Source organism: Pollachius pollachius, assembly GCF_949987615.1.
Source record: "Pollachius pollachius genome assembly, chromosome: 8".
Lineage (NCBI taxonomy): Eukaryota > Metazoa > Chordata > Actinopteri > Gadiformes > Gadidae > Pollachius > Pollachius pollachius.
In genome coordinates this window covers 12,992,724-13,007,899 of record NC_136941.1, presented here as the reverse complement: position 1 = coordinate 13,007,899, position 15,176 = coordinate 12,992,724, and the positions used below count along the sequence as shown (strand labels likewise).

General features: G+C 44.0%; 2 protein-coding genes across 2 annotated transcripts in view; one reads left to right on the top strand and one right to left on the bottom strand.

Moving 5' to 3' along the window:
* Positions 1-611: 611 nt before the first annotated feature.
* On the top strand, positions 612-12,361 carry slc26a6l2 (solute carrier family 26 member 6, like 2; the record flags this gene model as incomplete). The annotated part of the gene is made up of 19 exons (XM_079740759.1): positions 612-745; positions 2,289-2,428; positions 2,991-3,101; positions 3,410-3,588; positions 4,373-4,537; positions 4,793-4,945; positions 5,179-5,261; positions 7,422-7,569; positions 8,854-8,967; positions 9,197-9,274; positions 9,483-9,578; positions 9,849-9,955; positions 10,056-10,125; positions 10,325-10,417; positions 10,591-10,704; positions 10,838-11,131; positions 11,641-11,695; positions 11,988-12,118; positions 12,232-12,361. The coding sequence occupies 19 exons, from the start codon at positions 612-614 to the stop codon at positions 12,256-12,258; spliced, it is 2,292 nt and encodes a 763-aa protein (XP_079596885.1). The 3' UTR covers positions 12,259-12,361.
* A 1,348-nt stretch (positions 12,362-13,709) lies between these two features.
* The window catches only part of LOC307079027 (sodium- and chloride-dependent creatine transporter 1), an 18,540-nt gene continuing 17,073 nt past the window's right edge, over positions 13,710-15,176 (bottom strand). Inside the window, exon 14 of the mRNA XM_079741084.1 lies at positions 13,710-14,848. Within this exon, the coding sequence (XP_079597210.1) occupies positions 14,720-14,848 (129 nt within the window). The 3' untranslated portion in view covers positions 13,710-14,719. The remainder of the gene's footprint in view (positions 14,849-15,176) is intronic.

Genomic DNA, 15,176 nt, shown 5'->3' with positions numbered 1-15,176 from the left:
TGGGTTTCCACGTTGATAAAAAGTCATGCTTAATTCTTTGTTATTGTATTTTGAAAATAATAAATCAGTAGCAGCTTTCCATTAGGAATGTCGCTCTTTATCTGATGACGTGAACAGAGAAGCGTCGTAAAGATAAACCTTTATGAGTTTTAAAGAGGAAACAGGGGCGCCATCGTGTCACCAAAGGTCACACACCAAGGACTCGGCTGGCGTAGTATTTTGTTTTACCTATCCTACTGTCCCGGGGGTTGACCCTTCGGTTTGGCCATGGCTGTGTGGTCAGGCGATCTCCAAGATAGCCTATCAGCGCTGTCTTTTTTCCTCAGGTTAATCATCGCTGGAGCACAAAAGCTGCACTTCAAAATCCCGCTAGCTTTGGGAATAAAGAATCGGGGACAGAGGTGGGGTGTCCTTTTTTTCTATAAGTAGGACCAGAGGGAAAGTCCACATCCACAGTCCAAAACGCCCAGCAGCACAACCAGGAATACAGAACATCGTTATCTTTTAGTTGTTGGTGTGTTTAAGACGACATTGAAATTGATTCGATTCGGAAAAAAAAAAACACCGCCAAGAAGTTGAAGTTGATAGAGAAAGCACAAAAAAACATTAAAATGGGAGTCCCTTCGTCCGGGGAGTTTTGTGTTCAGCGAAAGGTCCTGGCCGAGTCGGCCCTGGATGAGCTGGGCCGCAGAAGGACGCACTCCACCAAGCCTCCCCTGGCCCAGCGGGTCAAGGACTCTCTGAGGTAGGTCCTGGACAATGATCCAGCTGCTCAGGGGAACCGCACACACGACTGTGGACTCTGATGCTTAACTTATAATAAGGCAAAGTTTTCCGCGCTATTGTGAGTGTTGTTCCTAAATGTATCCTAAACCAAACTCATTCTGAAAAAGATTGGTGATTTTGGGACGATAACAAAACAGTACATTTTACAATTTCAATTAGTGGAACACTGTGCCATTTTTTACTTTCTCCATCTGTCCCGAGCACAATGTCATAGAATGAGCTGTGAATAGGCCTATTTTTTTTAATGTATTTCTTATGATTCACATTTTATTTCATTATAATACAAAACCTTCAAATGCAAAAATCCTGTATGTAAATACAGGATTAAAAAAAAACAAAAAACATTAAATACAGAAATATAATTGTGGCATAGGTCCATCCCTTGCATGCATTATTTGTGGTATATTTCATAAACACATAGATAAGATTTAAGACATTGAACAAATACGAATTAGAAAGCCATGATAATGTTATCATTATTGTTGCAATGGGATGTATGTTAGTGGTGACCACAATAACTACTCATTGACACCCTTTCAGCATTGGGTGAATGTCAAGGTTTACAAAGCTTGATCAGAAAACAACAATCAGACGATGATGCACTTCCTTCACATCCTATTCCCATGTTCATAACATTCATCATCAATAAACCTTCCTAAAAGTATATTTTTAAATTAGTACACGCACTGCTGTATCATGTGATTCACAGTAGCGCCTCATCCTGATTTTTCATCAGTTAGGTATAAAGCTGTGCCGACACAGAGGTGTCAAGCTTTAGTGTACCATTTGTTCTGAGGTCCACCAATGTTCAATCTGCCATACCCTCTCTAAACCTTCCTCAATGTTGTAAACCTGGCTTTTCAGCACATTTTTATGTTCCTTTTTTTTGCATTGTATACTATTTTATTGCGTAAAAAAGAGGCTTTAGTGGGGCATAGCGCTGCTCCCTATGCACATCGTCACATTGTTATAGCCCAGCGGCCCCTCTTTGCCTAGCCCACATGTGAACTCCTCATGCGGGGACAGCTGATAAACACTTGAGATGTGTTTGACTACCAATACTAAGACCCCTCCCCAGCAGGATTCTTATAGCAACACACTGACCGACTGAGAGGACGGAGCACTAGTCTGGGCTCCTTCTCAATGTTTCTTCCTGGATGAATAAGGGAGTTCTTCTCTGCCTCGGTTGGCCTTGGGTTAGGGCTGTCGTATAGTGTGGGCTGCGAAGCCCTTTGAGAGCGTTACTGTGATAAGGGACTGTACAAATAAAGTAGACCTGACTGACCTGATAGCCAGAGGACATTTATGCTGAGCAAGAAAGTACGATCACAAGAGGTTTTGTGAATCATCTAAAGGAGATTTAGAAGTTGACATTCTGCATACTGATAAAAAAAAAAAAAACGTGAATGTGAATATACTTTTAATCACTAAACCTGGATTTAATCGCCTCCTGATCTGAGTCTTCCTTCTCTTCCTCCTCCTCTTCTACCTCTGGGAGTTAGATGTTCAGTGCCCGGGCTGAAAAGGGCGGTGTTGAAATGGGTGCCAGTGCTCTCCTGGCTGCCTCAGTACTCCATCAGGGAGAACGCAGTGGGTGACATAGTCTCCGGCCTGAGTGTGGGCATCATGCATCTACCACAAGGTGTGTGTGTGTGTGTGTGTGTGTGTGTGTGTGTGTGTGTGTGTGTATGTTTGTGTGCGTGTGTGTGTGTGAAGAAATTAGGACATGAAATATGAAATCAACCCACACTTCAAATTATTTAATTATTGTATTCATTGAGAACCGGACACTATTTGTTCAAAAAGCATATAACACTTTGATAGCATGCATGTGCGTGTGTGCGTACCTGCGGTTATGCATGCATGTGTGTTGGAATGTGTGGGAATGTGTGTGTGTGTGTGTGTGTGTATGTGAATTGTGTATTTTGTGAATACTTTGTGTACATCTTTACATAAGATGTAAACCTGTGTACTAACAGAACACACTGGGAAACAACGACAGACCGACTGTCATTTCGTTGCTCGTCTCAAAGTTGTGTATTTTCGTGACTTAGCCTACTTGCCATCAAGTTCACATTAACATATGATGTGCATGTGTGCATGTGCGTATGTGGGTTCACTTGCATGTGCGTGTGTGCATCCATGTGCGTGTGTGCATGTGTGTGTATGTTTGCAGTACTTAAAATATGTTATGCCCGCATCAGGTATGGCCTATGCCCTTCTGGCCTCCTTGACTCCAGTGTTTGGTCTGTACACCTCCCTCTTTCCTGTGATTATCTACTTCATCTTTGGGACCTCAAGACACATATCCATCGGTAAGAAACTCACGAGCCTTTAGAACACAATGGTGTCGTATAAGGCCATTTCGTAACAGAACAAACTTTGTTATTTACATATAATAAATCTCCCATTATTGTTCTCATGATAATAATACAAAATACAATAAGCATGTAAAGTCAGCCAAGTCCCATGTAAAATCCTGGTGGAGAGCTGACGCTGATCAGATTCTCCCATTCATTCATGTGTGTATGTGTGATTGTGTGTGTGCTTGATTGTGTGTGTCCATGTGTACATTCATGGTGGCGCACGTACTGTATGTATACTTGCATGTGCGTGTGTCTAGGTACATTTGCGGTGGTCAGCATCATGGTTGGCAGCGTGACAGAGAAGTTCGGCCCAGACAGTAACTTTGTGGTGGGGGGGAACGTGACCAACGGCACCGCTGGGGTGGACATTGAGGCGCGAGACGCCTACAGAGTCCAGATATCATGCGCCCTGACCGCGGTGGTGGGAGTCCTACAGGTACACCTCCGGTTTTGATGTGCGTGTAAATCTCTTTCATTGCTATCCAAACTGTTGAAGCTAGGGTAGGCAATTTATTTGATACCCCTTTTTTGTCTTAATTGTTGTTTTTCTCCTGACAGCATTCAATAAATAAATAATAATAATAATGAAGAAATGCTGTATCTGTGGCTTTCGCAGGCCTGTCCAATTATTTATTTTGGCCCGAATGAAATGATTGGATGGCCTAGCTAGCTGTCTGTTTACCTACCTGCCAGCATACCTGCAGGCACTCGGCCGGAGCACTCTGCCCATGCTAGTCGTGTGTTTGGGGGGAGTTGCTTTGGAAGGCGGCCAGAAGAGAAGGGGGGGATATTTACTGTTGGATACTTTCAAAATCGAATCTGCTCGATGGTTACTCCAAATTGACTACCCCAGCTTTAAGCTACATTTCTCTTGTCAAATACATTGGATTCAATTCAAAATATTCTCTATCTCAATTTATCCCAAAGGGCCAATTTATTTCAGGCACTTTGGTAAAGGGAAAGATAGGAAGACTATTATAATGTAGATATTGTAGATATCCCAATATGTACAATATATCATACACATTTAAGACAATAAAAGTATCAACTTAACATGATAGGCTAGGCAAGGCCTTCCTCATACTGTGCACAGCGTGTTCCGACAAAAGCAAGTACATTTTCAATGTATTGGCTGTATAAGTAAATACAACCATATGTTTAACAAATGTGTCTTCATTGTGACTGGGAGTCCATGCAACGTGTCGTGTGACTTTCTCCAGATCCTGTTTGGTCTAGTGAGGTTTGGCTTTGTGGTCACCTATCTGTCGGAGCCTCTGGTGCGTGGCTACACGACCGCAGTGGCCGTCCAGGTGCTGCTGTCCCAGCTGAAATACGTCGTAGGGGTTCATACGACACGCTTCACCGGACCTCTCTCACAGGTTTACGTGAGTGTGTTTCACATCGTGCTCTATTCCTCCACACATTTCTAAGTGCCTCGTCTGAACTATTACACATTAGATAGAAATGTAACTTTTAAATGGAAATGTTGAAAAAGAACAAAGTAATAGAAAACCAACATATCTCTGTGTGTTAACACACAGGTTGGTATGGACTATGAATAGTAGTATTTTAGTAAATTTCATCCTGCTGCATTTCTTTGTGCTCCATCATTCATTTATTTTCCTTGTTTCCCCTCATAGACGTTAATTGACCTCTGCTCATTGCTACCGAAGACAAACATTGCGACGCTGGTGATTAGTATTGTGGCACTTTTTGTCCTCATTCTGGTCAAGGAACTGAACACCTACTACCGGAAGAAGCTACCTATGTCCATTCCCATAGAACTGATAGTTGTACGTTTTTATTTTCTTCCTTCCTTCTTGTTGCTAACATATGTATAACCACCAGGGGACGCCATAAGTCGTATAGTTGTTTAAGCCTGAATGAGATGGAACTGCATTGAGCTAATGACATCATAGGATGTTTTGGCTTTTGATGCTTGCATTCCTAAAAAACACATTTTCATTAATTTATACAATATGTATGTATATGACATGATAGCTTTCTTGTGGTATTTATTTCACAGCTCATAGTAGCAACAATCATCTCATATTTTGCACAAGTCAGAACTCGATATGGAGTGGATGTGGTTGGAGCAATACCCAGTGGGTGAGTAGACCTAAATTGTTAATGGATATTAGTTAATGTATCTGATATAGTCCATTCAGGGACCAATTGTAAAGCTAAAAGAGTTATGACAACACACAACAGAAATATACAGAATTGAAAAGTGAGATTTTCAAAACAATAGAATATGATAATGAGATTATTTGTTTGAACCATAGGGGAAGAAATAGAGAAAGAAAAATTGACGTTTTTCTCTTTGCAGAGAAAAAAAAACTCAAATCAGTCAATCAAATCACACATACAGTGGGGCAAAAAAGTATTTAGTCAGCCACCAATTGTGCAAGTTCTCCCACTTAAAAAGATGAGAGAGGCCTGTAATTTTCATCATAGGTATACCTCAGCTATGAGAGACAAAATGAAAAAAAAAATCTAGAAAATCACATTGTCTGATTTTTAAAGAATTTATTTGCAAATTATGGTGGAAAATAAGTATTTGGTCAATAACAAAAGGTCATCTCAATACTTTGTTACATGCCCTTTGTTGGCAATGACAGAGGTCAAACGTTTTCTGTAAGTCTTTACAAGGTTTTCACACACTGCTGCTGGTATTTTGGCCCATTCCTCTATGCAGATCTCCTCTAGAGCAGTGATGTTTTTGGGCCACACAGACTTTCAACTCCCTCCAAAGATTTTCTATGGGGTTGAGATCTGGAGACTGGCTAGGCCACTCCAGGACCTTGAAATGCTTCTTACGAAGCCACTCCTTCGTTGCCCGGGTGGTGTGTTTGGGGTCATTGTCATGCTGAAAGACCCAGCCACGTTTCATCTTCAGTGCCCTTGCTGATGGAAGGAGGTTTTCACTCAAAATCTCACGATACATGACCCCATTCATTCTTTCCGTCACACGGATCAGACGTCCTGGTCCCTTGGCAGAAAAACAGCCCCAAAGCATGATGTTTCCACCCTCATGCTTCACTGTAGGTATGGTGTTCTTTGGATGCAACTCAGCATTCTTTCTCCTCCAAACACGACAAGTTGAGTTTTTACCAAAAAGTTATATTTTGGTTTCATCTGACCATATGACATTCTCCCAATCCTGTTCTGGATCATCCAAATGCTCTCTAGCAAACTTCAAACGGGCCCGGACATGCACTGGCTTTAGCAGGGGGACACGTCTGGCACTGCAGGATTTGAGTCCCTGGCGGCGTAGTGTGTTAGTGATGGTAGCCTTTGTTACTCATTTTGACCCCACAGGGTGAGATCTTGCGTGGAGCCCCAGATCGAGGGAGATTATCAGTGGTCTTGTATGTATATCATTTCCTAATAATTGCTCCCACAGTTGATTTCTTCACACCAAGCTGCTTACCTATTGCAGATTCAGACTTCCCAGCCTGGTGCAGGTCTACAATTGTGTTTCTGGTGTCCTTTGACAGCTCTTTGGTCTTGGCCATAGTGGAGTTTGGAGTGTGACTGTTTGAGGTTGTGGACAGGTGTCTTTTATACTGATAAGGAGTTCAAACAGGTGCCATTAATACAGGTAACAAGTGGAGGACAGAGGAGCCTCTTAAAGAAGAAGTTACAGGTCTGTTACAGCCAGAAATCTTGCTGGTTTGTAGGTGACCAAATACTTATTTTCCACCATAATTTGCAAATAAATTCTTAAAAAATCAGACAATTTTCTGTGATTTTCTGGATTTTTTTTTTCATTTTGTCTCTCATAGCTGAGGTTTACCTATGATGAAAATTACAGGCCTCTCTCGTCTTTTTAAGTTGGAGAACTTGCACAATTGGTGGCTGACTAAATACTTTTTTGCCCCACTGTATGTATTTTTACCACACCCCACTTGGCTCTTGTTTGCAGGGCAGGGCCACAAAACAAAACATTTCCAAAGGCCTATTCATAAAAAACAGGGTAAATTTAAGTATCACTGTAAATGGTATGTGGGTAATGTGAATTTAATTTCAAAGCCCTGCTCGCTCTACTGTGCTCAGTGCCCAGGGAGTTGACTCACCAGCACATAACTTTACCACACAAATACACTTATCAGGCCAAAGTCAGTTTAATCCCTGGGGAAAATAAATCCCTTCAGGCATTCATAACTTTCCAATAATTCGGTACAAAAGCATGCCGTCTGCAGTGAGACATCTATCACGTGTCCATGCTAACAAATTCCTCTTGTGTCTCTGATCCCCGCCCCCCAGGCTGAAGGCTCCTCGAGTCCCAGACGGCAACTTATTTATATCGGTGTTTCCCGATGCATTTGCTATCGTGATCGTAGCTTACGCCATTAGCATCTCCATCAGCAAGACTATGGCCCTTAAGCATGGCTACAAGGTGGATAGCAATCAGGTACGGCTGGGTCAGACCTAATAAAACTCACGCATACCATTCCTGACGCATGCATACTGATGTAAAGATACGTTGTTGGTGGCTCTGTGTATTTCACAGTGTGCTACGGTGTGGTCTGTTAAAAAACGACAACAACAGCAACAACGACAAACACAACAATTCACTGTCACATGTGTAACCCACCCCTCCAGTTCAAGAGGAGACAGAGAGAGTCATTTTTGGAATTCTCCACTCTGTGCTCCGTCACACTCAGGCGTCACTGTAACCATGGCACCCGAGGTGTGTTTATTGTTTACCTCCAGACAATCAGCGTAGACTAGAGGAGGCTAGAGATGGATTTCTTTTTAGAGTTGTCTCTGTGTATCCCCCCCCTCTCTCTCTCTCTCTCTCTCTCTCTCTCTCTCTCTCTCTCTCTCTCTCTCTCTCTCTCTCTCTCTCTCTCTCTCTCTCTCTCTCTCTCTCTCTCTCTCTCTCTCTCTCTCGCTGTGTCATGAGCAGGCCAAGTAATCGTCCTCTTCCACAAGCCTCCATGTGTTAATTCTCCAGGATAGCACTGGCCTAATATTAGACCCTGTTCTCTTACATGTGTCAAAAGCTTTTCTTATGCTGGCCCTATTTGTTCCCCTCTATTGCTCTTGTCTTGTCTGTGTACAGCTAGAGAACCCTGTCTTTACAGAGCTTTATGTGAGATTTATCACAGAAGCACGCAAGCGCAGTCAGCGGCACGTGACCGAGATGGTGGCGATCTGGAGAACGGATGCGCACTGGGAATACTGAAAGCTTTTGCAGAACCGAGCTGAAATAAATGTTTAATGTCCAACAATCTTTACCATGTCCACATTAAATATGTCTACGTCTGTAGCGAGGGGGTTCAGGGAGGAGATGTAGCAGGCCTGTGAGGTTTTAATTAAACAGATGATACTTTTTAATTGCCATGGATTATCCTGTCGGACATTTACCCAAATTTTTTTTGAAACTGTATCAAGAAACCCTCACCATTCCTATTTTTCTCTTATGGTATTACTTATCCATGATTTAAGTACTAAGCCACGAGAGGCCGTGGTTAACAGTGATTTTAGAAATAGCTAGGAGGTGCTGTTAGTTCGCAAAGCAAGCTCAAATGAACATGAGACAGTGGCTTTCAATGCAACAAGCAGAGGCCATTATTAAACAGCAGCTTAAATGGGCTTGTTTTTGAAGAATAGTCAGACTTAGAAAGCACCCTATTATGGTAACTTGTTAAAAATGAAATGCGGCTCATGTAGTTCTGTATTGTTTCTACAGGAGCTGGTAGCCCTGGGCCTGTCCAACGTGTTTGGGGCTTTCTTCCAGTGTTACGTTGTGACAGCTTCTCTGTCCCGCAGCCTCGTCCAGGAGAGCGCAGGAGGCAAGACCCAAGTAATACACACACACACACACACACACACACACACACACACACACACACACACACACACACACACACACACACACACACACACACACACACACACACGGGTTAATCTCACAACACATAAACATGTATTGGGGATATACAGTCTCTTACGACATGTGACCTGAGAATCACTTATCTAAATAGTATGAATAATGTGGGAATCATCATTCTGATAATTGTATGTTTGCTCAGGTCGCAGGAGTCGTATCTTCCATTATTGTGCTGATCACCATTCTGAAAATTGGCTCTCTGTTTGCAGAGCTCCCCAAGGTAACTTCTTTCACCCCATTTCTTGAGAGGCAGGGAGTCTACACAGTAGAGGAATCCCTCTTCTGTGGAAGACCTCTGCCTCTCTCCCATCTCCATCAAAGCTCTTTTTGGTAGAATACATAATATGTAATCGTATGTGTGATTTTGTGTGTGTGTGTGTGTGTGTGTGTGTGTGTGTGTGTGTGTGTGTGTGTGCTTTGCCATGCAGGCAATCCTAGCCACCATCGTTTTTGTGAATTTGAAAGGAATGTTTAAGCAGTTCAACGATGTACCTCTGCTCTGGAAGAGCAACAAGATGGATCTGGTATGGCTACATAACCTGTCCTCCAGTCCTCTCAACAGTCCCTCCAACACTTTGTGCCCAATCCTCCTCCCATATGCACATAATCCGTATTTGTATGGCCTTATCATACCTTTGTGTTTTACATTTATTTTTCTTTACTTAAATGTGTATTCTGTATTCTATGTTCTTGAGCTGAGTAACTGAAACACATGCAAACCCCCCCTATCAATGAATGAACAATTGGATCAATGAAGTAAACTGATTCTGACACCGATCCCACCCTGCCCCCAGATGATCTGGTCGGTCACCTGGGTGGCCACCATCCTGCTCAACCTAGACATCGGTCTGGCCGTGGCCGTGGTCTTCTCCATGCTGACGGTCATCTTCAGGATCCAGCTGTGAGTGCACACACCTTCCCAGGGAACTCAACAATGTATGGCACAGAGTTCGCTGTTGAAGTCCATGTGTTACATCTCCTTGAAAACCTGTCTCTCTTAGACCCCGCTACTCCGTCCTGGGTCACGTGCCGGGCACGGAGCTGTACGTGGACATGGACGCTTATGAGGAGGTAAGGAGTCCGCTCATCTCAGGTGAATGGTGCCTCCATGCTACAGCCAAGCGTTCTGTAACTAAATGTGACATAATATGATACTGTGAATAGCTGAATGAGTGGTTCCATGAATCTGTGAGGGGAAGTGAGGAGATCAACGCTAGAGCTATGTTTTGAGTCCCTGATCACCGCTTGTGCTGCCGTTGTGTCTGTGCAGGCCAAACTGTTTCCAGGAGTGACAATCTTCCGTTCTTCGGCTACAATCTGCTACACCAATGCAGAGATGTATCTGGAGGCGCTGCAAGAAAAGGTTTGTGTGTGTGCGCAAGCTTATATAGGTGTTTGCGAACGTGTAACTTATGAGTGTGTGTGTGTGTGTGTGTGGGCATATCTCATTAAAAGGTAAAAATTAATTCCTTATTTGTATTCTTAATTGCTTTCACTTGCTGTCTCATGCTCTCACCGCATCCTGTCGGCTTTCAGAGTGGGATCAACATCATAGAGCAGCTGACAGAGAAGAAAAAGCTAGAAAACAAACTGAAACGTCAACAGGACAAGGAGAAAAAGAAAGCTAAGAAGGCAGCAAAGAAACTGCAGGTACAACCCTGCATGCAACTCACGGAAGTAAACACGGAAGTGTTTACTCGGAAGTAAACACAATCGCTACGAACGTATGAGTCATGAATTAATGAATGCGTTCCCTCCGTGCCCCTCTCCAACCTAAAACCAGGTCGACGTCAACAGTGAACAAAACCCTTCAGTGAAGAAAAAAGGCAAAAAACACCAGACAGTTCTTGTCAGCCCAACGGAGGTGGGCCCAGTCTACTGCAGTTTTGACGGACAGGTGAACTCGGCCTATCAGATGGACCCGGAGGTTTCAGACGCATATCCAGCGGATGATGATGACAGCGCCAAGGAGAACGGGGGCGTGAAGACCGAGGCACGGCATCGCACGCACAGCGTTATCTTGGACCTCTCCACCACCAGCTTTGTGGACACGGTCACAGCCAAGACACTAAACAATGTATGACGTTTTCTATTTGATGTTTAATATTGGTCTGCTGTTTCCACACACACACACACACTCACACAACTTGTTCTTTGTCAACGTGTAGGAAGAAACGGATATCTCAAATATGAGACTTTAACTGTACATTGGAGCATGCATCCCAGCAACATTTGAGTTCTGATATTGAACGCTACGTACGTTCCTGCTCACCTAGAGGACTGCTTCAAAGATACAGATTTGATACAAAAAGATTGAACTTAGCATAAGAGGGTGCTTGAGGAGACCTTCACTGAAATGGAGGTCTTTACGGGTCACTTTGGACTTGACATAGCTTTGACTTTGGTGAGAAACCTTTGGTGAGAAAGAGTCTTACCAGGTCCTACGTTGTACCTGAATTGTTAAATGAGCTCCTGTCCTATGTGCAAACACCCAGTGTGCACACATATATTGTATGTTAGTGATATGAGTCCAAGAAGGAAGATGAGGTACTCACATGGTCACATTTCTTCAACATTTATGTGCAGATATTCAGAGACTTTGGAGAGATAGATGTGAGTGTCTATCTTGCCGGCTGTCAAGGTGAGCTCACACCAGACACAACACAAGATCATCCTTGTCCTTTTATACAAAGAAAAACACACACACACACAAACAAACACGCACACACACACATACACACAAACTAGGGCTCAGGCAATACATGAGGGCCAAATCCTGATCCTGTACAGCCAAACCCAAACATGGGTAACCCTCACATTTCCCTATAATCAAAGCACTACCACAGCAGTCCTCTTTCCCTTTTTGTGAATCGGTCTTTCTTCTGTTTGTGTGTGTGTTTGTGTGTGTGTGTGTATGTGTGTGTGTTCACCAGTTTGCATTGTGCAGCAACTGAAGAGGGCGGGCATCTTCAGCGAGTCCATCTTACTCAACAACCTGTTTGTCACCGTCCACGACGCTGTCCTTCACACTCTGGAGCGCCAGGCACTAAAGAACGTCAGCCAGGTGGGGACCCCTTTACTGAAAGGGCCCTCCAGTGTGTTTCTTATTCATTCATAAAAGCGAAACATACACCAGTGTATTTCCCCTGAGTTTCTTTCCATTCATGTGTTTATCAGGACCTGTCCTGCATCACCAACATGTGACCAACAGGGGTCAGGCTCGTCCCGCCGTTCACTCCCACTCCTCCTCCGCCTCTGATCCACTGGCATCTGCTTTGATTCCACATTGGTCGCTCTTGACTCCGCCCCCCCCCCCCCCCCCCCCCCCCCCCCCCTCTCACTGTGGGGGAGAATGAACCACCGTGACATGGTGGTTGGTTGCCATGGAGACAGCCAGAGCGGTTGCTTAGGAAACTGGCTTTTTATGATAGTCTAATGAGATAGCCAGCCATACGTCACTGCAGCCCCCCCCCCCCCCCCCTCTCTCTCTCTCCCTCTCTCTCTCCCTCCCTGTCTTGTGCACACGCTCTGTTGTGTTTCTGAGGCAGGGAATGGGACTGTGTTGGAGAATGTGGCGCAATGTTAATAGGATTCTGTATTTATAGCTTCTGATAGAGTAAAGAGACTGAGAGGCTAAAGCAGAGACCGCAGTCAGAGCTATTGTCAACCCGGTGTCAACATACAACGGCACCTGTGTTTGTCTGTCAATGTACAATTCGCTGTCTTTGAAGCATAAGTATATTGGCAACTGTTACTTTTTGTGAATAGCCTTTTCTAGAATAGTTGACCTCATTCCTTCTCCAAAATGTTCACATCGTGCAATTCTTAGTTTCTGTTTCAAAACACTCCAACAGAGCAGGGTAATATCAGTGGTGTGCGGCTGATACCAGCATAGCCGGACATCCTTCTGTTATATTTAAGGGGTTAAGCACTCAGAATACATTTAGCTTCTACCGCTCTATAACTGTGTATATTAGTGGTGTATTTTACAGCTATCACAGTATTAGTGGTATATCTTACGCCTCTGGAAATTTGATTTTCACCATGAACAGAGGTCTTCTAAATCTCCATGATAAAGAATGATAAACCCATTCATTAACAAAGCCATTTGTGTAATGTTATTTTCATAATCTTGTAATAAGTCTATTATTCTTCATAAGCCATACAATTCTCCCATATTAGCTGTTGAAGAGCTGATTGTATTTCTGTATGTATTTTCAATGTAGATAGATCAGTGTTTATGTGGATAGTGATATGTAATCATTGTTATTGATATATATCAATATCCATAATAAAAAGCAAAGATATAATCACACTAAATTTTTTACCATATATTAATAAAATGTGTCTAGTATCTACGCTTCTACGACTACAACTACAAGAGATCTTCAGGGTACCAAGTTCATATCAATGATTATATTAGGGGTGTCTGTAACTGAAGAGCCAATAAAAAGGAACCAACCACATCATTTCCATCTCATCATGTCGCATCATTTATTGCTTCTTCGTCGGAATAGGATCATTCTGGGCCGCAGTCATAGCTCTGCTATCCTCAGTCCTATCTGACATGTTGTATCATCTCAATGTGGAGAGACCCCTCCAACCCCCGCGCCCCACAGATTTGTTAAACACTGATGATTCATATCCTCCTACAATACAAAGGGACACTTGAGTATATTTTCCAAATTTTTTTTTAGAAGTGGAATTCGTTTTTTGCACAGCTACAATGATAAGAATGCCACGGGTAAAAAAGAAAAGAAAGATGAGTCAGAGTCCAGTTTGACTGGACAGTAGGAGGAGACGTGCCACTTTTAATCAACACGTATGCAGTCGGACGCACGTTGTAAGCACAAGGTACAACACTGGTGCACACGTAAACACTGCAGATGCAGCCCTAACACGCCTCATACACACACGCGGGCACAAACGCACGCACGCACACACACACACAAACACACCTATACGTACACAGCCACAGGTATGTTCACACACCCACACGGACACACACACACACACACACACACACACACACACACACACACACACACACACACACACACACACACACACACACACACACACACACACACACACACACACACACACACACACACACACACACACACACACTTTTAATGTTAAACACTTAGGTCTTTCATGGGATTAGTTCGACTACATGGTTTAATTTGTCTTTTATCTTCCACATGCATCCAGCACCAGGCGGGCCTCTGTCGGGTCAGGATGGATGATGTTGTCGTTTTGGCGGCGGCGAGCTACGGGGCAACGGATGTAAGGCGAGAGGCGGGGCATCACATCGCAGCAGCAATAATCGGACGACGACACGTCAAACACTCACAGGACGAGACGGGGACGAGACGGCACTAGGAGGCAGGGGGGGGGGGTGCAAAGAGCGGGCGGATGAAGAGCAGCGAGGTAGAGTGACTGGAGAGAGCAGAGCGTGAGGAGGGACATTACACCTGTTGGAATCTCTCTGTCTGTCTGTCTGTCTGTCCGTCTGGCGCACAGTCTGGCTGTGGAGGACAGTTCTTCTGCCATCTGGTCTTTGGTCCAATACTTATTTTTTCTTTTCTTCTTCCTTCATTGTGGGACCGTAGTGAGGGGGGAAGGGGGGGGCATGATGCTTGTTTGGGTTGGAGGCTGATGTTTAGATGACACTTTCGAAGTGCAGCGAGCTCTTGGTGCCTGCAGGGGGCAGCAGTTTTGCCTCGGACTCTGGGGCCAGGTACTCCATGTGGTGTCGGCCCCACACCGGGGTGGTCAGGTGCTGCCACCGCTGAGGGAAGAGACCACAAGCCAGTCAGCCATGTTACTATTACTCTGGAGAGGGTTGAGGCCGAAGGAGGAGCTAATGGCAGCACGTATGGTTTAAAATTCAGTTTTTCGATTAACCACACTTGACTCTCCTAGTCACACATGTTGAGTCTTTTGACCAATGACAATGATTAAGGATGCTGAATATCCGATTGCCTGAAACCCTTTGACTCCCTGCAGTAGAGTGGAAGAGAACGTGTGTGCAGTGTCTAGGGTCTTCCACGCCCTGCTAAATGGATGTCTGGCGATCATACGAGTCGCTGGGTTTATTCATTGTCGCAGGGTTCCTA